Here is a 25,834-nt window from a genome sequence, read left to right on the forward strand (position 1 = left end):
TTTAGAGGACTTGTAGAGCTCAGTGGTTGCTGGAGTTCAAGCAGCTGAAGTGATGGGTATTGCTAACAGCATCTTCTTGTTGAAGGGAGAACGTGGTGCACCAGGGGAGCGGGGACCCATGGGGCCAAGGGTAGGTATCCCTTCACTAATTCTTTCATATAGTTTTGGCTCTTCAAAGAGATCTAAAGATAGTGGGACCACACTGATGGTCAAGCTTGGGCCTCTGCTTTCTTGATCTTCTCACTATTGCTCAAAAACTCTCCATACCTTTGGCAGTAGATATTGCTCCTTCAGGGGAGCAAGACTTCTTAACCTCATCAGGGTGAATGCACATTTGTAGGAGGGGCCGGTCTGGGCACCCAGTCTGAATGCAGGCCCTTGGCATATCTGCGAATGGCAACGCAGATCTGACAGTGGACACAGTTCCTGGGTTCTGGCCTCAGCTTCACCATGTACCAGACTTGTAAACTCTGATGATTATGGCACTATAATCTGGAGGTCATCTGGCTACAGCTCTATAGTGTTCCCTCTATAAAATACAATTTTAAGAGCTTTGTTCAAGAAATGAAAAACGGGAATCTTGTGAAATAGATCCCTCTCTGAGGCTCCCATTTTTTAGGGTGACCCCAATAGCTTCCAAGGCAACACCATGGGAAGGGCAATCCCAAAGCTCTGACTGAAGGTTGGATATTTTGCAGGGCCCCAAAGGAGAGCCTGGAAAGGATGAAATGATGGACTATGATGGTAACATCAGTGAAGCTCTCCAGGTGAGCAACTGCCCTGCTGTCCATGAGGTGACTGCTTTCCCAGGGGGTACAGAAAACCCAGCACAATGTAAATCTTCCTCAGCACTAACAGCAAAGAAAAATATTTGTTTATTCTACAGCACCCTTAGTCTCACAGTTCCCTGCATACTGTTTTGATAAATATCAGTGTATCTTACTTAAGTGAGAAATTAAGTCTGGCAGACAGTAAGGCCATGGGAATCCCCCAAAGAGCGGCCTGGGCCTTAGGGTAGACTGATGAATAAAAGCACTGCGAAGCCTCCTCAAAGGTGTGTGCTTGGAGCAGCTGTGCCCAGCTTTGGGTTAGTCTGGGTTCCAGCTGGGGAAAAATATGTAATGGTAGTGGGGAGAAATTGCTGCATTGCTCCGTGTGACTCAGAGCTGTTTTTTGGCTTCATTTCATAGGGTCCTATGAAACAAGGTCTGGGAAGAAGCTTTGTTTTCAAATGACTGTTACCCTTTCTCTATTTCTTCACTTTCTTTTTCTTCTAGGAAATACGAACCTTGGCCTTGATGGTGAGTTCCTAGCTTCACCGTGTGGCTCTAAGTGATTAGCCATGTGTTCATCCTAAGCAGATACCTACATGATTATTGCACAGCTAAGGTCTGTTTAGCTATTGCTGTTGGGGTAGTGTTGACAGCTGAAGGGAGAGCTCATCTTGCCATCTGATCTTGGCACTTGAATTAGGATCAGGCCTTTTATTCTTCTAAGAGGTGACATCCCCTGCTCAGAAGGGGCAGGGTGGAGTAAGGGGGGCTGATCAAGATAATGAAAACTCATTGACAGCACTTGGCAGACACTTTGTAATGAGAGGGGAATACATATTTCCACCATTGATAAGTATAACTTGATATACGTCCCATACAAAAATCACTTAAAACAGTGGTGACAACAACAAGCCCTTTGAAGGGAAAGGCAAAGTAATTACTTGGAGCCAAATTACTTGGATTTGGGCTGGAGCTTAGTCAGGTCTCTGTATTACTTTGCTTCCCAAGCAAATACAACTTTAGGAGTCTCCAGGAAATTTTCCCCTAAACACAGAGGAGCTTTTTGGTTGCAAAACACAAAAATAAAAGCCCTGATGATATTTTGAAAATGAGTTTTACTTTGTCTAGGGACCGCCAGGACTTCCAGGTGTGGCTGGACCTCCAGGGCCGCCAGGACAGAAGGTATTGCAGAGCTAAGGGAAGAATTCACACACGTCCCCTCCCCAGCGTTTCTCTTCTTCCTAGTCAGCGCTGTCAGGCCAGGTCCTGCCAGGCTCCACTTCTCCTCAGCCACAGTATCCTGAATCCCTTTTCCCACAGTGATAAGGCATTATCTCAGAGATTAAGGATCCTTCCTACTCACCCTCCCCCTTACAAAACATCTTAGGGAAATTGGTCTTTGCAGGGGTGGTGTTGGTTGGACACTGTTATAGTGCTGGGACTGTGAACTGTCATTCTGGGTAAACAAGGCTGCTTTCAAATGGCCAAAGTAACAGTTTTGTGTTTCAGGGTGAAATTGGCTTACCGGGTCCTCCAGGCCATGATGGAGAAAAGGTAAGACAAGCTACCTCTGTGGATTGTTTTATCCTTCAGTAGCCTTCATTGGAGCTAATTTGCACCTATACTTATGCATGGCTGCTTTTCCACCTGAAGGTGGGACGGGGAAGTAGTTCAAATTGTGTTACTATGAGTGAATGAGCAGCACAGGCTCTGTGCTGGGGAGTCATGCTGCAGGGCTAACATTTCTCTTACCTGCCAGTCTCACTTATTGGGTGGATTTCTTTTAGGGACCACGAGGCAAGCCAGGAGAAATGGGCCCCCCTGGACCTCATGGACTGCCAGGAAGGGATGGACCACCTGGAATAAAGGGAGAGCCAGGCCAGATTGGGGTTGCAGGAGAAAAGGGTGATAAAGGAGAGCCAGGCTCACCGGTGAGTACATTGGAGCCCCTCAGCAGTGTTCTGCTCTTGTGGCTCTTCAGGTTATGGGCAGAGCCATGGGATAACTCGGAGCCTCTAAGCAACTGGGGCAGAGTGCCCCATCTCCTGGCTTGAGCCTGTCACAACTTCTGCACCCCAACACTAGTAAAGAGGGTTTATATGCAGAGAGTTTTTGCCTCTCTGCGGGATTATTAGGATAAAGCTCTTGCAGTAACAACAGCTGGCTATTGGAGTGATTTCTAGCATGTCCTCCAGCAAACTGCATAACCACAAGCAGAAACTGGAGGCAGGAAAGCAGTCCTTCATTGCCACTCTGGGGAATGGCACATTCACGGTGACAGGAGGATGTTTCAGGCACATTATGGTCTGGTTTCAATACTAGCAAAGCCTTGCGTTTCCCTGTTGTTCTGAAAGCTGTCTGGGTTTTCCATTGTATTCTTGGAGCGCACAGGGCACGACTCATTTCTGGCAATGATATCTGTAATACCTGCAAAGAGGTCTTGCAAAAAGCTGCAAATCTTTCTTGATTCATAGGGTCTTGATGGCCCCACTGGAGAGAAAGGAGAACGAGGTGACCAAGGGATGCCAGGACCACCAGGCTTGCCGGGTCCCATTGGACTTCCAGGATTGACAGTAAGAGTGAAAAAAGACAGGCTGACCTTTTCTGCTCGGCGAAGAAAAAACAGTACAGAGCAACACACATTTCCCAAAGTGCAGTATATCTCAGGATTCCTATGCTATCCTATCCCTTGGAGCTCAGTGCTTCGGCGTCAGCAGACATGTCAGGTCTCTGGCAGCAGGCAGGTAGCCAGCAGAGCATCAGCTCCCACTGCTCTCTGGAGGTGCTTGGCTCTGGCAGCTGCCTACAGAGCCTGTACAACTAAGTCAGCCCACACCTAGCTTGCTGTCAGTGGGCTGTACTGCAGCAGGGATGTCAGGCTGCTGTTGGGGAAAGGCAGACAGAGTCCCATGCTCCCCTTAGACATCCTCAGGATACTGCTCCCAGAGACCTCCTATTTTGTAAGGTTGTCATCTTTGGAAGCAGAGGTGCTGAAGAGATATAGGTGAGCTGTTAGTGAAACACCTGGTATACTCTCACTCCTCCTTTTGGGCACTGTTGCTTCTCAGCATGTGGGTGATTGACAAGTGGCTTCTGATGGAGTGAAGCTCCAGAAGGCAGCTGGCAGTGACAGGATCTGTTGTTGTGTGCAGGGAGAGAAGGGTCAGCCTGGGGAGCGTGGAGACAAAGGAAATCCAGGAGAATCGGTAGGTCACCTGTCTCATTTCCTTTCTGCAGTAGGGGAGGGATGGCTTTGGCAGCAGTGCTGCTGAAGGCCAGCACATCCCACCCTCTTATGATACCACAGACTTTATCTTGTGGGACTGAATTGCCAGAATTGCTGGCCATCTTTAGCTCCTGTTGCCCTACTTTTCTTCTACGTAAGAACAGTCTAGCTCGTGAGCAATCAATAATGAATGCTTAAAGAAGAGCAGAAGACAATGGGAGGCATAAGCATTATTTTCCTCAACATTTGTGGTGAAGGATATTTGTTAAAAAAAATACCTGCCTGGACCTGGATGTTTTCAATATGTGTTGGCTTTGTGAATTTGCCCCTTTTCTCCTCTAAGCTCAATGAACTTCCATAATGCCCTGCAGTGAGGAGTCCCTGAGGCTATCAGTACTCATGTGTAAAGCCAGCTACCTTCCTTCCTATACTTTGAAACAGCTAGTTGCAGTAATGGTGGGAGACTAGTGGAAGTGCATTTTTTTCTGTAAAAATATCACTGCTTTCCTTTCTCCTAAATCTCTGCAACTGCTGCAATAACCCTTTCCAGCGTCCTGCTGCTGCTTCTTGGCTACTTTGTCCTGGATTGCTGTTGCTTTTGAATGCAGTCCTCTGGGGCAGTCCAGGTTTCCAAGCCTGGCGGAGCTCAGCTGCTCCGTGTGCCCTGCCTCCCCCCTGAGCATTTCCCCTTCATATGCTGAGGCCAGCAGCTTGACACTGACTTCTCTTGCATTGCTTTCTAGATGTCTGGCCCCCCTGGACCTCAAGGCCCACCAGGACCTCCAGTAAGTGTTGTGATTCACCTGAGGAGAGAGGAACTGGGAGTGCGAATGAGATGAAAGTGCCTGGGGAGAAACTGGGGTGCAGAAAACTGACAGAAACGCTGCAGCATTGAAGCAGCAATGCACTTAATGGCACTTCCAGATCTACCTCCAGGGTAGGTCAGAGCTACAGCGGGCTGGGAAGTTAAAGGGTGGGAGGTTAGATTAGCCTGAGATGAAAGGGAAGACAGTAGTGAGATGGGATGGACAGGATTAAAGGGATCAAGTGCAGAAATGGTCTTAATAGCAAGCCTGGCCTGCTGCCAGGTTGTTCTTGGCGAGAGCCTCCTCATTGCCAGATGAGAACAGTACGTGAAGTGCCCTTTACACAAATAAAGAGGCCTTTGGGCTAAGCATTTGTGCCCTTAGTGTGTCAGGAAATGAAAGCTTTATGTTGCCCAGTGAACTGGCATGCCTGGGTTTTAAGGCACACCCTTAAGTGTTGCTCATATCTCATTTCTCATCCCAAATACAGGGTCTTCAGGGCCTCCCAGGACCGAAGGTAAGGCTGACACATTTTGAGTCCTGAAATTTTGCTAGTGTTGTTCAAAGCGCCAGAATTCCTCTCAGCAGCAGCTTCCTAGCTTTCAAAGGGCTTGTTCTTCCATATTGGTAAGAGAACAAACTGTCTGTATGCTATCCTGAAAGGAATGGTTTAGCAGCATCCATCCAGAAAAGTGTTCTCAGCTGGAGAAGTTGGGAAGCCTCTGGCCCTTGGAAATCTTCCCATGACAACATAGCTGAAATCTTTGTCTGAAGGGTAAAGGTCTGTACAGTGGGATGGACAACCTGCCATACAATCCAAAGTAACTGAGCTCTATTTTAAAATTAGCCAGGTTTGATATGCTGTACATCCTGCTCTAATGCCATTCAAGAACTTCACTGTTCTCAGGGATTTAATGCTTTCTCATCTCTATCTGCACGTGCTTATGCTCAATCTGTTCTGCTGGTTGGCAGGTGCAAAGGAAAGGGAAAGTCTGTTTTCCAAATGATTTTGACTTTTTTCAAAGCTTAAGGACACTGGTCATTTCCTTCCTGTGAACCTACAGTTTAAAACTCAAAGCCACCCTATCAGATCATTGCCGAGTACTTGCATTTACCTGACACTCCCTGCAAGAGCAGGGAGAACAATACAGGAGGAAGTTCAGTTCCCCTTTGACCATCTTTAATTATCCTCTGGACTAGAATCTCCTCTTATTGGCATTGATTAGAACAAGTCACTTTGTCTGATTCTGGTTTTCTTCTGATTGAACCAAGAATTCAGCTAAAGCACAACTCTTTCTTAGCTGCCTCTCGCATTCTCTGCTGCTTTGTTGCTCTTGGAATGAAGGATTGTTTGTTATATAAGTGGTGTCACGGTGGATTTGTTTTCTCCATCCTTCCTTTAGGGGGAAGCTGGGATTGATGGAATGAAAGGAGAGAAGGGTGTCCAGGGTGAAAAAGGAGACAGAGGGCCACTGGGATTACCCGTAAGTATCCAGGAAGTAGGCAGTGCTTTACAAGCCAAACTGGTATCAGCCGTAAAAAGATCCCTCGGTAGGAGATGCACGCAGGGATTTGATACGTAAAGTCAGAGAAAGAGATGGTCTATAAATAACCATGCCTTTGCTTCTTAAACTCACAAAGCCTCCGTTTCTGAGCAGAACCTGTGGTCCTTTTAGCAATCGTTTTAGCTCTTCCTGCTTCTGGCCCGTAGGTCATTTGCAACCTCTGTTACTGGTCTTGCCCCATTTCCCTGAAGCACAAAGAAATGCAGAAGTGAAAAAGAGACACCTTCCCAACAGTTTATCTCATGGGCAGGCTTTGTACATAACATAGTGTTTCCAAAAGCATCCAACCCTTGCTGTCCACTACTTTCCTATCACTTCTGCAGTGGAATTGATGCTTTCCCTGATGCAGGAGAGGCTTCATGTGCTCCCTGCTGTACATGAATTCAGTATGAGAATAGTTCTAGTGCACTGCCTAGCTTACGAGGAGGGATTTTGGCAGAATAATAAAATTGCACGAGCTTCAGATACAAACCTGAGAATTTTGCAGAGAAAATCTCACATATCATTTCTGCTGAAAGCCACTTCACCTGGTGTCTGAGTCTCATCTGACTGCTGATAATGAGTTAGCAGTAACTTAGTCATACTCAGTTGCTCTACCAGTCCCCAGATTCTCTCCTCATGTGAATGCACTGATGGTAAAGCACCCTCTCCCTTCACTGAACGGTATTGCCTGGAAACAAGCACTGCAAATCCTGCATCTCATGCTTTATGATTTTGTTGTCAGCTTTTGTTTGATCACCCAAAGCTGACTTTGACTGAAATGTGCACATCTTTGTTTGTAAAATGTTTTCCTTTTTCAGCTGTATTTATGGCAGTTTCCTTCCTGCCCCTGGTGCACTTCATCTGACTGTGGGCACCTAACTGAGGCATGTTTTTGCCGTGGGTTCCATGCATGGCCAGTGGGGAGAAAGCGGTACTTCCAGAAGGCTCTAATCTGAAGGATAGTGAATCCAGGAGAAGACCCCATTCTGCCCTGAGAAATGCAGATGGGAGCTTTCTGTGCAAAAACAGTTGTTCTCTAAAGTCTGTGCAGTACAAAGACAGGGAAAGGAGGTCCTTGTGGTCGTCTACGCAGAGGATGCCCCAGTAGTTACCCTGCATTGAACCCCATCCGCCATCAGGGCTCCATGCCTGCATTCCTGCTCTTGGTCTTTTGACCTTTGTAGTCCAGCAGTGTCAAAGCCCCCTGGCACACAAGTGTTCCTGAGCTGAGGAGAGGGGAAGGAAATGTTCTTGTTGAAATGTTCTGTTGGACCAATGATAGCAGCTGGCCAACTAAGCCCTGACAGAACAACTGCTAGGTTTTATGCAAGAGAAAATTAAGGGCAACCCAGTCCCACCACAAGGTTTCAGCTGTCACACTGTCCTTGTCTGCAACAGAGCAGCTTCTTCCTCACAGGTTTTCTTGATGGCATAGAAAGAGGGAAAATTTGCATTCTGAGGGGGATCCAAATGTTGCAAGTCAATATTATGCGTATTCAGTGTTTCTGTGTTTTTGTTGGTTTGATTGTAAGCACCATCACCTGTCCTTGAGATCTTTTGTTGATTGCAAGCATATGTTTGTCTGGAGTCACTGCTTCACTCACCTCTCCCCTCCTCTCTCCTTTCCCCCCTCACCCTCTTCCCCTTTCCTCCTGCCTTGTTTTTGTTCACCTTCCCCCATCTGTTCAGGGTGCTTCAGGTTTAGACGGCAGGCCTGGACCACCGGTGAGTTCCATTTCTCCATTGCCCTATGTTACTCTCCCCCGTACTGTGACTTGTCTTGTCTTTACCATCAGTCTTGTTTACACCAAAAATAACCTGATTTTCTCCAAAGCAGGTTTGGGAGGGGGTGGGGTTAAACTTAAGGATGAGAAGTGATAAGTCACACACTTGTCTCCTTTGATACTTTGAGTCTGTCCGGATCCCAGCATCATAGTCTACTTGTTCCACTTCACCTCAATAACAAGACAAATTTTGCATGGTTCCATGACACTCGGTTCTCCTGTCTGCTTTATTGTGAGGAGTCTCCATCCTATCTTTCTCCATGGTTGCCTTGCTTGCAGCCTTTTTACAATAGCAGCTGTTGCTACTGTGTGGCATAAGTCTACGCTGTGGAGTTAGGAAGGTGAATGCCTCACTATGCAATGTACTGCAGGGGATACATCTGAAGACTGTGCTTATTCTAGGCTGCAGAATGCAACTCTGAAAGAGTTGAAGCAGGCCCTTCAACAGGCTGTGCTCCAAAACAAGTTTCACAGGTGTCTTTCAGCTTGCATGACTGGCTGCAAACGCTTTTATTTTTGCCAACTCAGCTGACACTTGGGGGAAGGAAATGACAGGAAGAAAAGAAAGTCACTTACTATATTTCTATGTAGCCTTTATTCTGCTACAGCTTTCAGCCTTGTCTGTGACAAACAGGAGAGCAAAAATCCATCGTGGCAGTAATAGAAATGCTTCCTGTAACAACCATCAAGGCATAGCTTCAAAACTCAAAAATGAGGCTCTGTGAGATGGTGCTGGTGCAGTTCCCATGCATGCTCTTCAGATGGCATGCAAGAACTTCCTCAAACCCATCATCACCATCACTGAAAGCTGTAGTGATGCCTTTAGACACTGGACTGTCCTTCTCAGCTGTGCTTTTTTCCTGTAGGAGCAGCAGCGTTTCCTAGCTTCAACAAAGCCCTACAATAGGAATAACCCGATGTGTTTTCTTTCCTGCAACTACAGGGTACTCCAGGACCAATTGGAGTTTCGGGACCAGCCGGACCAAAAGGAGAAAGGGTAAGTTTGGTTCAAAACTGAGCAATACTTTGTAACTTCTTTGAAGATATGACAGCTGCTTTAAATGGAGAAGCTCTATGTCTTTCTAGAAGCTGGATTTTTTTCTCTCTTTGTGCATGAAAGACCCACAGTTGGCATCTTTGACGTCTGTCTTTTTCTTGAGGATTTAGGTGCTTTAAAACATGTCTTTTACATTTCCCCTATAGTATTTTGTTAGTCACTGCTGTGCTGCCTGTTCATACTGAATGGGTGTGTAACAATTTCTACTCTTCTATTTCAGGGTAGTAAAGGAGATCCTGGAGTTGTAGGACCAATGGGACCAGCAGGACTTCCTGTAAGTAAGGGAGTACTAGGGATTCATTATCTATGAGTGCCTGTTCCATTGTGGTTGATAGCTTAAGTTGCTACTACAAATAGCATTTGCAATTTCAGCTAGGTTAGGTGTTAAATGACCAAAGTTAAGAGCTTAAATATCCCATGGGAGCAAAAGAAAGAGCTGAATAGTTTCAGAGCAGTCATTTAGAATGAGGCAGATGAAGCTAAAGGGAACTGCTAACTCACCATAGTCCTCAAAATATCAGAGAAAGCTGTGTGAGACTCCCAGGATTTGTATCTTAGTCCAGAATCAAAGAATTGTAGGGGGTAGAAGGGACCTCTGGAGATCATGAAGTCCAACCCCCTGCTAAAGCAGGTTCCTTACAGTAGATTACACAGGTAGGTATCCAGGTGTCTGCATTGAGTAGGCAGTATCTTTTCATCACTGTGACAAAAATTGCCTGCACTGAAGTTCTCTGTTCTTTCAGCTCGTTGTGTTTCTGTCTTAGAGAAGAAGCAGTGGTGTTTTAGCCTGGATGATCTAATGGAGGTGGGAAGGAAGTCGTCTACAGGAAACATTAGATTTTACCATCTAGTAATTGATATAAACAGAAAGGACAAATTCTTGGATACAAATTCTTCTTTTTGAGTGGGCATACAATTTTAATGTATTTCTACTTCTGCGTTGATGTATTTCAGGGTTTACAAGGTCTGCCTGGTGACAAAGGAATCCGGGTGAGTTACCACGCAAATTTTGTTCTTTGTACAGTGATTATTGTCTGGGCAATGTAAAAATAGTTAGCATGTAATTCTATCTGCTGGTCCTTCACATTAATCACTTTTATGTACCTGTATTTTAGAAGGTGATACCTGTAGTTTGTGTCATCCTCTAGGACATCACAGTACATCTCTCTGAAAGATACAGGATGATTTTCTAATATTTCACTGTTGTAATAACTCTGTTGTCACTGAAGCGTAGGGCTTCATGTATAATAGAGTTAAGCCAACATGTCGAGCTTTAGGAAATCCTGCTCTCTGTTTTGTGATGTACATAGGGATTCCCACAAGAACTAAGTGAGATGCAGCTGCCAAATCTTACTATGTTACTTTTGAATTTGCACTGAAGCATGGAAAAGAAGGTTGACCTCCAGCAAATGGTTCTCCAGAGAATTTGGGAGAGAGAAATTCAGAGATGATAAATTCACATACATTAAAGAATCAGACATGAAGTCTTCTCAGATTTTGTCCTAAGTGGATGTGGTGAAGATTTGGGTCAAAACCAATAATGCGAGTGGCTGCTCTTCTGCCTTAACATTCTAAAAGGATAGCCATGACTAAAAAGCATGCATTGAAGCTCCTTTTCCAATCGATTCTCAGTGACATGAGGAGTATTTTGTTTTTGAAGGCCCCGAGCCGTTCTGATTAAAAACAGAAAAAAGAAGACCAAGAGTGAATATAATTTATATTTAGAAATGTAAATGACTGGATTATGGTTTTAAGATTACAATTGTGTAAATATATCAAGCAGTTTAATATAGTACATGTGTATGTATTTATGCATGTACTCACACATACACATGCACACTTTCTTCATAAGACTCTGGTATCACCTAAATTGACCTGAAAATAAGTGCATATGCTCATGCAGTGATTTCATGACATGAATTTGTTTTTCACGCATATATTGAGTGTTCTCTGTTCTTATCTGCAATGTATTTCTGATCTTAGTCTACACAGAATGAGCAGTTCTGAAAAGCAGTAGCCAATTGGCATCTTAAACTAGGGGAGAAAGGTCTGAATTTCCTGGGAGCTCCAAAGTTCTCCCCTTTTTTAATTAGTCCATTTCTGGCTTTGCTTCTTAACTTCCTCCTTATTAAGATGTATGATGTTTTGTTTTATGTGGCTTCTAAATGGATAATAGCTGTAACAGAATTCCTAGACTCAATCATTTGCTTTTTCACTGGGTTTTTCACTGGCTGTAGATTAGCTCGTAGGATTTCCCTGAGCTCTCAGCTGTATTGTCTGAATGTGTCCATCCCTTTGAAAGCATTGCAGACATCTTACCACCACCATTTAGGAGAGCTTGACCCAGTGCTTGTTCCCTAGGGTTTGCTCTGTTGCCTGGTATTCATAACTGAGCACTAGTTTTCCCTCAGTGAGGTTCTGTGCCAGAACCACCTCAGAAGTGAGGGGCAATCTCCCCCAAATTAACTGCTGGCAAAACTGTGACAGTTCAGCTAGGAGACCTCAAAATGAGCAAGAAGAAAGCTGTGAAGTTAAAGAGAAGGCAACACTCTGACCTGACCTGTTCTACAGGGGGTAAGACCTGGGATACCATTCGTCTGCAGTATGCATGGCACATTCATATGAAGCTTTTCAGTGTTGAATATGTTAACTCTGTTAAGCTTCCCAACAGTTTGTCAAAACCTTCTGTGCACCCTCTCAGTTCCTTTAGACCAAGCAGTGCTCTTTTAACCTCAGCAGCCCTCCTGCTGCCTGTTGTTCAGAGCATGGGACACGTAGAGCCATGGTGGTGGCACCAGGTTACAATGGGAGCAGACAGCCCTTCAGAAAACCCAGCTGAAAAAGTGTCAACCCTGTCTTTTGCTACCAAGCCGATATCTTTGCCGCTGTTCTAATGCCTGTATTTTTTTCTTATGTGTGTATGTGTGTCTTCCTCGCTCCTACAGGTCCACCTTTGTCCCCTTTATCCCTTCCTCCTCTTCCGCCTTTCTTCCTGGTTCCTTCCTCCTCCCTCCAGAGCAACCCATGCTGCATTTTCCTGGACCATTCTCTGTTCCAGTGCTTGGTTCTGGGTGATTCCGTCTCGTTGCTTCTGCTCTCCCATCCATTTCTCCTGCCAGCCTTGAGTTTAACACATTTTAAAGAAGAAACAGCAGCCTGTGCTGTCTGATGTTATCCCTAAATTCCTTTAACCTTCCCCACAAGGACCCTGAATTCAATTCCCTGTGCAGCAGCCCCTTTCCCGGTTTATGCTCAGCAGCTGTGGTAATTTCCTCGGTTATACAGAAAGATTTGCTGTTGATATGACCAGCAAACACCCATGTAACATCCAGCCTTGGCTGACCTGCTGTGGGTAGGACATATTGTCTCACATTGAAGAGGGGCCACAGGATATCTGGCCAGGTATCCCTGGCTTTCATAGACCCACTGCTTCCCCTTCAAGGAAAACAAGGCTCCTCTTTGGTTATTTTGGTGGCTTTTTTCTCCTTCTAAAACATTCCCATGGATGCAAATTTCTTTCTGAATGAGAATTAAGAACAGAAAGAAAAAGTAACATCAGCACATGGAGCCAGGGACAACAGAGCCTCACAACCACAACAGGAGGTCCTGAGTGGGCTCGGCCTCAAGGCTTGTCCCCCAAAGCTGCCCATGAAAGCCACCTCCAAGCACCAACTGGAGACTGAGAGCAAGCAGCATGCAGTGTCTCTCTTCCCACTGGCATATGAGGAGCCCAGGGAAGCAGTCATCCCAACAGTGCAGTGCTCTGCTGCCACTATGGCATTCCACCTTCCTAAGATGCAGCACCTGCACTGTCTGTCAGTGTGGGATTTTAGGAATGGCTTTTATGTTTGTCCAGCTTAGGAAAGATTGGTGGTACCATATGTCATTCATCACTTACCATCTCAAAGGGAGGTTTCTCTTCTCTTAAAATGTTTCCTACATGTTCATTTTTAAACTATCGCTGACATTTGTTTGAAATGGATGATCCTAAAGCATTTGTGTATTCTTTTTTTTCTTGGACTAAACTGTTATTTACAGGGGGAGAGGGGCAAGAAAGGCTCTAGAGGGTCTAAAGGGGATAAGGGAGACCAGGGTGCTCCTGGATTAGATGCACCCTGTCCGTTGGTATGTTCTGTTTTATCAAATGTATTGTTTTAAGATGTGTTGGTGGGGAAGAAAAGACCTTTGCTGCTAGCTGTGGTTCTTCTGTGGAAGCGTTCAGTGTCATCATGCCTACATAAGAGCAAAACTGGTTTTGTTGCCTCGGAGTAACAGCCAGATGCTGTGATTGCCTGCGAATGACACAGGGCACTGGAGCTGCATTACCCAGACAGGAAGCACATCTCAGTTATTTTCAATGGGATACATTTCTGCCAAGATACAGTGTCTATAAATCTAGATAAATAAATAAATGAATATGTATACATTTTCATCTAAGCTCATGCACTGCAGTGAACGGCCATAAATCCCTGGAATGCTCATGCATTGTGCTTCTAGAAATTCATGTGCTGGAATTTCCAGTCAGGATATGGAGAATGGATGATTTGAAAACAGATGAGATATCGTTCCCATCATCTCTAGTTTAACTCGGTTACACTGAGTTGTAGATTGCAGAAAAATAGGCGGCTGAGCACACAGATAAACTAAAACAGAGAGCAGTGCCGTGTGTGTTCTGGGTATGCAGCAGAGTGTCCTGTGACAGTCGCAGTGCAGGACTGTGCCTGTCCTCCGGTGCCATGGAGGTGACTGGCATCAACTGAAATAATGATAGTGGTTGATTTCATAAACAGGGTCTCCGAGGTTTTAAAGGCGAGAAGGGTGAGCCGGGGTTACCTGGGCTGGACGGGCTGGATGCCCCATGCCCATTGGTATGGCGTACCTTCCCTTTCCTGCATGTTTATTTGCTTTTATATCTTGGTTGTTATTTCCTGGTACCTCCATGTAGTTGCATGCTCTAGAGATGTATGGCAGCTCCTTCCTCACCTCTCTCCATCCCACCTCCCTCACACCGCTGTTGTCTGAAACAGTCTTTCCCTTTCTTCCTATGATTCACAGCTGCTGCCAGTGTTACTTTATGGCATGAGGGAAAACGCAGCAGGAATGAGAATTTAAGTGCTGCTTCAGTTCTTGCTTTGCCTTCACTTTGAGAACTTCTGTTAGACTAACACATGAAAACTGCCTCTGCACTAGTTTGGCTTCCAAACCTATGAGCTGCAATGCTTACATCCTTCATTAACTCTAAGTGCTTGTATGTGGTTAGCAGTTTGACACCACTCTGTGTTACTCAGTCACTGAATACTGACTGGAAAAATATAGCTGTTAGAGGCCCACAAGATGTTACCAGACTCTTATCTCCCTCAGCTCCCAGTAGATAATTCCTGTTTGTGACTCTTCCCTGAAATGAAAGTGGTACCCACAGCATCCAAAAACTTGAACTTGGAATTACCTATTTCCCCATATCTGTCTCATTCCAATATTAAAAAGTGATCATTGTGTTAGCGCTTTGTTTAACCCAACTACTATAGCACAAAAGGTATTCAGGAACACCTAACCTCAACTGATTTCTAACTATCCCATTAAAGAATACCAATTTATTCAGTGATGGAGATCATTTGTGGACATGCTGCATTCAGGTGAGGCTGTTGCCCCCTCCAGCTGTCTGCACCACTCCATAATACCCTGAGACTTGTGCTCTCCTGCCCTTCCCACCCCCATTTATCATGGCTAGGTTTGCTTGAGGATGATCTTTCTGAACCTTACGTTCACTTAAAGGTGTTCACTTTCATTTGCAAGAGATGTAATATCAGTTCCTTCAACTAGCTGGAAAAACGTATCCCAAGGAAAAATGTGACACCATATTTAGCAGTGGTTTCTATATTCCTAGCTGTGGAGTTACCATTTTATCTTCATAGCAGCATGGTAACTACTTGCAAAGCCTCAGTTGCCACTGTGTCAATTCCAGGTAGTATAAAGCAAATCTCAGAAGCGAAATCATGCCTGCAAAGGAACAAAAGCCACGAGTTCCACCTCCCACTGCCAACACCCAGAATTCCTACAGAGCAAGTTTGGGCTGAATACAGCACCCGATTTCACAGGTGCCAGGGATTCTGCCTGTGCCCTCACAGACTGCCTTGTGTTTGTCTCTGCTCTTCATGGCCACGTAACAATGGACACATCTTCATGCCTATAAGGAAACCTGACAGAAAATCCAGTGAAATACAGATGCTGCTATTTTTATTTACACATACAGCGTACTGGCATGCAACCTAGCTTGAGAACTTGAGTAAGCATGGGTTTTGATCCAGCTCGGTTAAAAGCATCCTGCTGACACATTCACGTGCATAGCTTATGGAGGCCATGAACTAATGATATACACATCTGATATGTGGATGGAGATACTTGATACTAATAAGCATGTCCCATTTCCATTCTCTGCAAATTAGCCTGCAACAAACACTTCCTTATGACCCTGGTCTTCCTCTGATCCCTACACTATAACTCTGCCTTCCCATTCCTTCATGCACCTAACTTTCCATTTCCTCCTGCAACGCACCGCACCAGTCACTCCTACCACCACCAGAGTACCAATGGGAATGCCACAAGTTACCCAGCAATTAACTGATCTAAAGTTCAGGATTTCCCCATAGTGGGGGGAGAGGGGGGTGAAAATATGCCACAAGGGGGACCATAGTCCAAAAAATGCATTCAGAAAGCAATATGGTTGCAATATGCTATTGTGCATTTGCTTTTCTATTCATTTTGTTTTGTTCCCTTCTCAAATGGGATGATGTACTTTCTCACGAGGTGCTTGAGGAAGTGAGAACTGAGTCCTTTAACTGAAGAAACGTGCCTGCCTGGCTCTTTGTTCAATTTCACTGCTTGCAGTTGGGTTCTCCTGGGGAACAGAATCAGCCCCAGAGCTTGACATGCACACACAAGAAGTATTTGACTTCAGTGCTTCAGGTGTATCTCCTTGGGCATGACTTTTCAGCAGCTCATCTCCTGCTCAAGAGTACATTATTATCAACACTTGGTTCCCATTTTCTCATGTTACATGCTAACTAATGGCAGTAATTCACAAGTGTTTCCCAACTGCTTAGTCTCACGTATTTTAGTAGCAAAGCCCTTGAAGTGTCCAATCTTCAACATAAAAAAAATAACAAAATTGCATCCTGACCTTATAGCCCAAGGTTTCAGAGCTGCAGAGTTGAGGGTGTATTTTATAGAAATTCCACTGACTTTAGTGGGGCAAAAAACACAAATCCATCCATTCAAGGTGCCGGCTGAGATCCTGGAGTGGGAGCCTCTCAGAGGCAGGAGGGGACAGCTGAGCAGTCTGCCATGTGATAAAGCAAACCTTTCAACATGGGGCAGAAAGGAGATGGAATTTTTTTCCAGGCCCTCCTCAGGAGCCAAAGTTAGCATTGCCCCTGGGGTTTGCCTGACCGTGCTGTGCCAGGAATGATAACCCACCTCAGTGCTATAGAGCCAGGCCTATGATATAGCCCTGCCATTTTGTGTTCCCCGCGGCCAACCTTCTGCTATACTTCCCTAGCTGAGAAGGAGCTCCTCTGTTCCTCTCCTTCCCTAAGGGAAGCCTGGTTAAGCACTTTCCTTGGAGAAACACACACAAGCTTATGGCCCTGGTGTGAGCCTGCAGGCAGCCCCTCCAGCCCCAGCCTTGCTTCCAGCTGGGCTCAGCCACAAGCCTGGGTCACTGCAACGGGCTGAGGAATATCTATCCGACTATTCCTCCAACCCTGGTTCAGGCTGTTTGTTGCAGCTGTAATAGTGAACCCATTCCTTTTTTCCTCATTCTTTGCACTGTTTTCTGTGTCCTAAACTTCTATTTCATTCATGCTTCTGCAGGGAGAAGACGGCCTTCCGGTTCAAGGCTGCTGGAATAAGGTAAAATGACCTTGGAAACGGTGGGGCTGTGCTGAGTTGGCAGTGCATGCGGTCTGGCTGGGTTTTCCAGGTCCATACCTCTGAAAAACAGCATGCAAAACTCTCCTTTGTTTTACACCAGTGTTCAGTTTTATGGGTCAAAAAAGGAGAGAATTGTATTCCCCATGGCTGAGGAACTGTCACTAATGTTTGTTTATCTTCTTTTTTGCAGTGATTGTTCTAACCCTGGACTGGCCTGTGTGTGTTTTTGTACATAGAATATTTATTTTTATACAGCGTTCTTCTCTGAAATGCTCAAAGTTATGCATTTTTACAAATTATCAAGAAGCTGCGTATTTTTTGTACAGGAAATGCTAGATCTCCCTTCATCCTTGTTTGTCAGTTCTCTGTGTATGTCTTCATAATGCTTGTTTTGTCATGGAGTACAGCTGTAATATTTACATGATACGTGTGTGCACATGATGGATATAGGAACTTAATAAATTATTGCATTAAAAGTGCCCAAAGGAACTGCCCTGTATACCTTCTAAAGCAATTCTCCTTTTTTTTTTTTCAAGCTGGAATCATTCAAGACTATTTCAAAGTATGATGTATTTTTATTAAAGAGAAACATTCACAGGTTTTTGTTTATTTAATTCAGGTACTCCTGGGAAAACATGCAGTGTAATGGGAACTTAGAGATTCTCTGACTCATGACTGTGGAACAAGATGATGTTTCACGAGCAGATTCAGACAGTCAAGTGCAACCCATCACAGTTCCTCAGAGTGGCCCAGTGCCCGTTCAGTAAAGAGAACAGCTCAAAGGCCGTAATGGGTGTCTCTTGCCTCTGGCTTTAGCAGTTACTTACCTGGATTAACTCTCATGACAATAAACCCAGGAATTTAAGAATATTCCTAAATCACAGGCCTGCAGCTACCTTAATTAGAGCCTCATTTAAAATCAAACATATGGCAGAATACCTCGATGATATCCTAATGAATATTTATTAGATAAAACAATCTGCGTGGCTCTTTTAATGCTAACCAAAGTCGAATGGAAATTTGCAGTGTGTCATTGTAATTTACATATGTACATCTTAACAATCCTCCTTGTCCTACCTTTGTTAATGTCTAAAACCTAAATTACCCATCAAGAAAATCATCAGACTAAATGAACATCACGACATGCTCAGAAAGTTAGCAGAAGCCTGGAAACCTGAACTGAGTTTCATCTAAAAAGCAGCACAGTTTCTACCACCCTGAGTCTTTGCTCCCTGCCCCACAGCTCCCCACTCAGATTGCCCTGGGAGTCAGAAACTCCCTGTAATGTTCATTATTTTTATAAACATGTCTTTATATGCCAACATGGTCCTTTGGATGAAAGTCTTCCACATGCACTGAGATGCTCAGGGTGCGGGAAAAGAAAGAAAGCAAACTGCAGAACGCTGAGAGATTCTTGTTTTCTCAGCACTGTATCCCATTAATGTAATAAGAGCAGTACGTATTTAAGCGTGGATGCCATAGGGCTCTAGTGTTTTAATTACGCACCTGTTGAACACAAAGCAATAAAACCCCAACCAGCTGGCAGGATCGGTTTGGGAAGGTGATAGCAGCAGCTGCAGTGAATGTCTTATCTAGTCTTAGAACATTGGGTCCATAAGGTAGGTAGTTTGAATGCTTCACGCCTTTCTAAAAATGCTGGGTATAGTTCATCCTCAAAAACATACAGACCCATAGAAGGATCTGCTGGTAACTCCTGTTCCCTTTGCTGTCTGTCGTGTATTTTTCTCTTGTAACTTGCTTGTGGTTGTACTGCATGGGACTGCCTTTGCTTGGAGTTGTCCTGACTAGAAGTAAAAGCAACAGTGGTGTTGTCTTAACATAGCTGCTTGCATGTCACAAGGGTAGGAAAGCAGTGATGTGCTTGGTGGTTGCTGCTGACCACAGCCTGGCTTTGTTGTGTATTTTGAACTGAAGCAGATACATGTTTCAGACTGAGTGAATACGAGGGGCTGTGGAAACAGAAAACTCATCACCCACTGTGGATAAATCAGAGGTTGCAAATAAGAAATCAATTGTGCCAACCCAAATAAAAATGCCTCACATTTCTAGAACAAACCCAAAGAGTTGAAGCTGAGTTTGTGCCATGCCAAATGCAACGGTTCCGTTTCTGAATCCCTGCCTGCTAAAACCTGTAGCTAGGTTGCTGTCACTGTTGATTGCTGTTAGCTCTGACTGGCTGTTTTCATGTGAAATCCTTTGTCTGCCACTTCAAGGGACAAACTCCTTGGCTGATAGCCAAAAAGTGAGACGAGTCTGAGGGTGGAGAAGCTTGGGAAATGACAGCAAAAAAAAAAGGAATGCAAGAAGGACCTTCCTGAAGATTTGCTGAGATGCTTTGCAAGTTCCCTCCCTGGAGCTTAGGAAGAGTTCTTCAACTGCACACCAGGAAGCTGCGCCTGGGTAATGGCTGGTGGGACAGCAGGAGCTCAGCGTGACAACGCTTTTTGCTTTGCTTCCTGTCTTCTCCCAGAGGCCGTTGGCAGAGCTGGAAAATGACACCATTTGTATTATTATTATTTTTTTTCCTTTGGTCCTTTTTACTTCAGTCTATTATTGTGGTCAGACTCTTCAGATGAAGAATCAGGCTCATGTCCCAGCAATCGCTGTATGAATGAGTGCAAGACAGACAGTATTTCAGTGGGGGGATCCTTTGATCCAGGAAAGAAATCCTCTTGAGCAGTTGTCTTCAGAAAAGTCAGTCAAGCCCTATGTGTTCAGTTTGGAGTGCTGCTCTGAGAGGATGTGAGGAAACCTTTTCCTACCATCTCTAGTTACCAGATGACAGACTTCCACCTATACCTTTGATGATTCCATCTTTAATCTTTTAATCACACGCCACCTTCTCCTGGTAATGCAGAAGGGAGCTAAGCCTTTTGCTGAAAAGGAAAAGCCGTGCTGCATTTTGAAGGCATGAAGTACCTTGTTGGAGAAAGAACATGAGGAGCATGGACAAGTTTCACCACACGGTTCCTTTGCTTCCTGTACTTTGCATCCTGGAGGTATTTTGTCTGGAGCCTTCAAGAAATAAGCTATTCTGCTGTCCTACTGAGGCCCCTCTGGTGGGTACCTCTCCACAGGTGTACTTACAGATGGAACTTCATGATCACAAGGGTTGAGTCCCATGGTGACATGTTTTAATAGATGCAGGTTAAGGAAATAATGATTTGGCAAGGTGCTGCGGGGTGCCAAGGATGCTTCCAAGCCACTGGAAGGTCAGGACATCCAGCTGGGGATACTTCATACCAACTCAGCATCCATCATTCAGTTCCCACTGCTAAATTCCATTTGCATGCACTCTATACTATTTTTCCACCAGAGCTGTTGCAATATGTTAAAAAAAACCCTGAAATTAATTAATGCCGACATATACTGCAGACATGACTCATAACATTTCTACTCCAATGAGTATGTTGGGAATACAATTTATCCAAGCATTAAAACACATATTTAACTTTGTGCATGTGATTCCCGTTGGCCTAAAAGCTACTATTTGCATATTTAAGTACTCTGGTGAATCAGGGCTATTATTACAGCTAATAACATTATCTAAGCCATTAGGCAGAACTAAATCATAAACTATTCTCGTTTCTTCAGAGAGAAACAGCTGATTTCAAGTTCATAGTGATCTATTTTAAAGCTGAGGAAGCCCCAGAAGAAGTAACCTTCATTCAAATAGCCTTTGTCAGTTCAGCTCGAATGTCCTGCCCTTCTGGTATCCCATGGACCCCTCTGTTCACCGTTGCACAGCAAATATACTTTTAATGTAACTCAAGAATTAACAAGTCCTTCTTCTAGTCTCACCTGAGCAATAGAACCCTAATTGCAGTTTTTTATCTTCACACCTAAGAGATTTATTCCATAAGTACAGTAGTAAGGGAATATGTTGTTTCACTGAGGAACCAGGCTGATGAAAGGTTACTCTATTTTATTTGTAGTTCTTATTTTTATGGGGGTTTTTTTGGAGGGGGGAGGGAAAAGGGGAGAACCTGACCAGAACTGCAGGCGGTAGGTGTGCATTTTTTCTTTTCTTTTCTTTTTTTAATGAAAACAATTATGTATATAGTTTGATAACATTACTTCTACATTTCTTTTTATTAACGGTATTTTTGGAGCGATGTGTTGGCTCTTTTCTAGCGTTTCCTTTTAAATATATTTTTAATGGGCTTCTGGAATAAGTTTGTAGAAATTCCTGACCCAAAGTGTCCTGAGGACATTCCTGTTGTTGTGTTGATTTTTCTTTTCTCCCTAAGTTCTACAGTAAGATGGTGCTTTCCATAGGCAAACTAATTTTCAGCAGGGATGAATGTATCCCCGCAGGCCGTGCCTAGGGACCAGGTGCCAGTGACATCTCCCAGATGAAATGGTTTCTCTAGAGCTCTACACCTAGAGAATTTATAAGGGCTATGTGACAGGCCAGCTGATTAAAAATGGTCTCTCCTTTTCTTAAGTGGTCTGTCATAACGAAACGAGTCTGGTGAGAGTCACTGTTTCCTCTTCAGTAGCATTCTACAGCCTAAAATCTCACTGACTTTGCTAACAAACTCTGAACCAGCTATTAAAGATGCTTTATTGAGAATGGCACGCTCTTGGTAGTTACCTACTACATTATTGCTACTGTTTTCCCCTCTAAACCCAGCGGTTTACTTCCTCTTGAGCTCATCTTTGGGCTTTGCTTCATGCTAAGCATATTCAATGGGATGATGCTCTGCTGGACGAGGGCCACCATTTCTTCAACGCATTTTGTTTCTCCCTTTGCTTCCAGTTGTTCACGGCCCAGGCAAAATGGGTATTTTCTCTTCTACATTTTTATAAAACACTCAATTATTCACATTTTGATCGTTCTTCTACTCGCTTTTTATTTATTTATCCTTCCTGCCTTCTTGTAGACCTTCATTGTCCAAACAGAACATAAATTAGGACTGTAGGTGCTAATAGTTTGGAGAGTTCACTGTAAAGCTTCTACTGTTTAAAATGCTATGTGGCAAGGCCAGTTTAGCTTTACAGTTTTCCTATGATTGTCTGTTTGTTGAAGTTATCAAATAAATGCTTTTTCTCAAGCAGAAAGAATTAGGATATTGGAGGATTTTGGCTTGTTTTTGTCATTTGCTTAACAAAATCCTGCTAGACTCAAGTTTAGTAGGTTAAATGTGTTAGTGATAGGTGTGAGAGGATCTTGTATTCTTGCTTTCTGCTGGCTGTGTCTGCCAATCCATTGTTCCCAGCAGGGTTTTGCTGGGAGTGTGAAATTCCATTTTGTGATAATTCCATTGTTTTCTCACAATACTGTTATGAATTTTTTCTTCAGTAAATCTCCCCTTCTGCTCTCCTGCAAAGATTCGCTTTTAGCCTGATGTTGCATGCGAGTGGCAGAGCCACAGGCCGAGCAGCTTCACCCTTCTGAAGAGTCTTGCAGAGAAAGCACGCCATCCCTTGGTGCTCACCTGTGAAACGCTCATGTCATTGGCACTGCACCCAATGCTCACCTTTGTGCAGCTTGGGCACCACATTGTTTGATGCTGATCAGACATGAGCTCGCTAATTCCTGCAGGAGGATGATTTCTGAAGCAATTAGTTTAATGTTACATACGTGTTACATCCTTGAATTGCACGAGAGAGATTTTTAGTTTTAGTTTGGTGGCATAGAACGCACAGTATTTAATACAGCTGTAGTGATGAGTTATGGGTAAACACTGACAGGGCATTGCTTCTGTGCATCTCTTGGACACTGTTTGATTGAGACATCTGAGCCTGTATTTGCTTTTTACACTGCTTATACTGAACTTTTATTAATATTAAATATGGAACGCTACTTGGCTTTCATTGCTGTAAGTGCTGTAAGGTGGTTTTGTATTAGCGATAATTGTTGTTGTTACAATGCTGGCTCTAAGGCGTTATTGCAACTCCTTTTGACACAGCTTGGAATTCTTAGGCCTTTAAGAAAATTCCACACTAAATAATTGATCTGAGGGAAAAAATAAAGGGCTGTTCTTTCCAATCATCTTTTCATCCTTAGCGGGAGCTTCTTCAGCCAGATCAAGTATTTGCTTTTCCTTTTCTACTTTTTCCTTGGTAATTGAGAGCTTTGATTTGTTTTTGTCTTTAAACCATACGTATTCCAGGACAATCTGCGTTTGTTGCGTATGATGTACATACTTTCTTTTCCCTTTTATAAAAAATACCTGTTTACTTATGCATTGTTTGTCTTTTCTTTTAACGCCAGCTGATAAACCATGAATTCTCTGACCCCTTTTCTCTCTTGGGGATGGTTTTCAGATCAGGATCGTAATGAAACTACGCCATCTGCTGTTAGTTAGTCACCCTGCTGACTGGGAACTGGCTGGCACATCTCAACCCATTTGGTAGATGGACAGAAGTCCCAAACATACTCTTAGCACCACATCGGCCTTGTGGAAATAGCTGACTATAGGGCAGAGTCCGACTTGGTGCCTGTGCTAAGGGGAAGGCGGAAACATCATTTGGAGCTGTATTACTGGAGGCCAGGGATCCCAAATCCTCCCACTAAATCCTCCCACTGCCTGACCAGCCTTATCCTAAAACCTGAAATAACTCAGTCACAAAACACAAAGCTACTTGGGCCGTGACACTGAGAGGAATTTAGCAAACAGGGGAAGCAGAGGCTGGCTCTGAATGGCTATGTGTGTACTCAGATCACTGTGATTAACGGTTTGGCGTGACACCCTATTGCACTAAATACTGAGGCAATCAACAACAAGGTGCACACCACTCTCAAAACCCAAGAGCTGTTTGCTAAGGGACCTGGCTTAAGTAAAACATTTGATTATTATTATTATTATTATTTTTCCCCTAAGAATAATTAGGGAGAGCAAAAACCCAAAAGACTGAGCATTTGGGGATGGCAGAACCTGCCCTGTTGGCTCGCTTTTGGTAAGGCGTGACAAGGGGAAGCTGCCTTTGGCTTTCAATACCATGACAGCTATTGTGATAATCACACTATACCTAGCGGTACATTCATCTCATCCATTTTGAGACATCTGAAAATTAGCCTGCTACCCCAGAGCATGCTGCCTTCAGCTAAACAGGAGCTCAGTATCCACATGGCGTTCCTATACAGGTATGGAGGGGTGAGCAGAAAGAACCAGCTGTGTCCTTTCAGTCTCTTTGCTCAAGGCCCTAACGTGTTTAATTATTCAGAGGAGCCATTCCATATGTGTGATCACCATGCCACCTCTCCCTGCACCTCGCCTGTCTGTGGCTATTGTTTCTGAGCCTTGGAGAATAAAACCCTACAGATTATTCCCAAACCGAATATAGTATTTCCTCTTTATTTATTTTCTTTCCTCCTTCATTTTTTTTCCACCCAGTATTTCTGAAAGATATTGTTATCAGTCTAATGACATGCTCCTATTTTAATAATAGTCTACAACAAGAGAGTTCTCCAAAAAATGAGGATTTAGCTTCTCTGGTGTGCTGAGCCACTCACTGTGCACAACCTACCAGTACCATAAAGCCACGCACACTGCAGAGGGTGGAGGAGGAAAGGCTTCAAATTGAAAAGCAAAGTCTCGACAGAAATATGGATTACTTGCAGAACTCAGTTATCTCGTGCACTATCTACTGCCATAATATATACGCGCATCAATTTTGATTGTATTAGGCTGTCCTAACGACATGACAACACTTGTCCTGATCCGATAAAACTCTCGGATTATGTGTATCTCTGAGTCAGAGCTTTCAGAGAACCTGACATCGGTGCACCGACAGGGCTTCCCTGGATGCCCGCCAGCTTAAGCAAGAGTGAGGCCGTAGCTTTCATTTCCGATGTTATGAAATATTCATTGCTATGTTTGAGATATAACAGCTTCTGTCCAAAAGCAAGGGTGCCATAAACAGGCTGTGCTTCTGCTCGCTGGTGAGTGAGGCAGTCAGCAGTCTATAACTGCTCTGTCAATAGATAGGTTGTTTATTTTGACAAAGTAACAGCCGGTATTTGCGCTTGGAAATCAACCAGCAGATGGTCTTTGCATAACCTAGGAAGGGCAGTCTCCACAAGCTCTCAATCCAACGCTGTCCATTTTCTGCCTGAGAAATGCCAGTTGTTAACAATTTTCCCTCGATGACTGGATCTAACAGACCGGAGCATGAAACTACCCTGACCAACAACCTTGGGAGGTCGGTCACCCTCTTCACAGCAGGAATGGTGGAGAGAACCACCTTCATCATGTTCTCACTGTGTAGTGTAGGCAACCCCATTGCTTGCTGCTTTTTTTGTGTCCCAGCTCAGCTCAGCACTGACCATAGAACCAGGAGTTACATGCACTTGGATCCTTGTTTACAAGGACATGAACCTTCACTATCCCACTGCAGCAATAGGATGGTGCCCCATACATCCACCAGTAAAGCTGCAGTCAGAGGTTCCCATCTCTAGCGCTTCCATCCTGGCAGCCCTGTACAGACGGGCACACAAGGAGGAGAAAGAGAAGCCCCTTGAGGTAGGGCTGTAATGAGAAACCACGCCTCATCATGCATCATATTCTGGGCCCAGAGTGGGTTAAAATAAGCGATTCCAAAGCATTAAAGCACAGGTGTCTGGTTCTTGTTGAACAACTTGCTTTATTTCCATTCCAAAGAATGCCAAGCCCAGCAGTTGTGGGCAGAGCATCTCATCACAGCGAGGAGCTCCGGGCTGACACCAGTCACACCCTTTTCCTT

The 25,834-nt window shown here is 44.3% G+C and overlaps 1 protein-coding gene across 5 annotated transcripts in view; it reads left to right on the forward strand.

Moving 5' to 3' along the window:
- Window positions 1-23,333, forward strand: part of COL13A1 (collagen type XIII alpha 1 chain) — a 94,953-nt gene extending 71,620 nt beyond the window's left edge. For 4 of the 5 annotated variants that reach the window (XM_032445300.1, XM_032445301.1, XM_015866453.2 and 1 more), the window contains 16 exons: window positions 86-130; window positions 699-767; window positions 1,278-1,301; window positions 1,902-1,955; window positions 2,283-2,327; window positions 2,561-2,704; window positions 3,248-3,346; window positions 3,926-3,979; window positions 4,743-4,784; window positions 5,296-5,322; window positions 6,209-6,289; window positions 8,042-8,077; window positions 9,080-9,133; window positions 9,414-9,467; window positions 10,148-10,183; window positions 12,139-13,225. In XM_032445300.1, coding sequence (XP_032301191.1) covers window positions 86-130; window positions 699-767; window positions 1,278-1,301; window positions 1,902-1,955; window positions 2,283-2,327; window positions 2,561-2,704; window positions 3,248-3,346; window positions 3,926-3,979; window positions 4,743-4,784; window positions 5,296-5,322; window positions 6,209-6,289; window positions 8,042-8,077; window positions 9,080-9,133; window positions 9,414-9,467; window positions 10,148-10,183; window positions 12,139-12,318 — 1,044 coding nt within the window. In that variant the 3' untranslated portion in view covers window positions 12,319-13,225. Of the gene's footprint in view, window positions 1-85; window positions 131-698; window positions 768-1,277; window positions 1,302-1,901; window positions 1,956-2,282; window positions 2,328-2,560; window positions 2,705-3,247; window positions 3,347-3,925; window positions 3,980-4,742; window positions 4,785-5,295; window positions 5,323-6,208; window positions 6,290-8,041; window positions 8,078-9,079; window positions 9,134-9,413; window positions 9,468-10,147; window positions 10,184-12,138; window positions 13,226-13,983; window positions 14,062-17,062; window positions 17,102-17,312 lie in introns of those variants that run through there. The other variant, XM_032445299.1, reaches the window with a different exon arrangement.
- Window positions 23,334-25,834: the final 2,501 nt, after the last annotated feature.

The sequence above is a fragment of the Coturnix japonica genome, chromosome 6, assembly GCF_001577835.2.
Source record: "Coturnix japonica isolate 7356 chromosome 6, Coturnix japonica 2.1, whole genome shotgun sequence".
NCBI classification, from domain to species: Eukaryota; Metazoa; Chordata; class Aves; order Galliformes; family Phasianidae; genus Coturnix; species Coturnix japonica.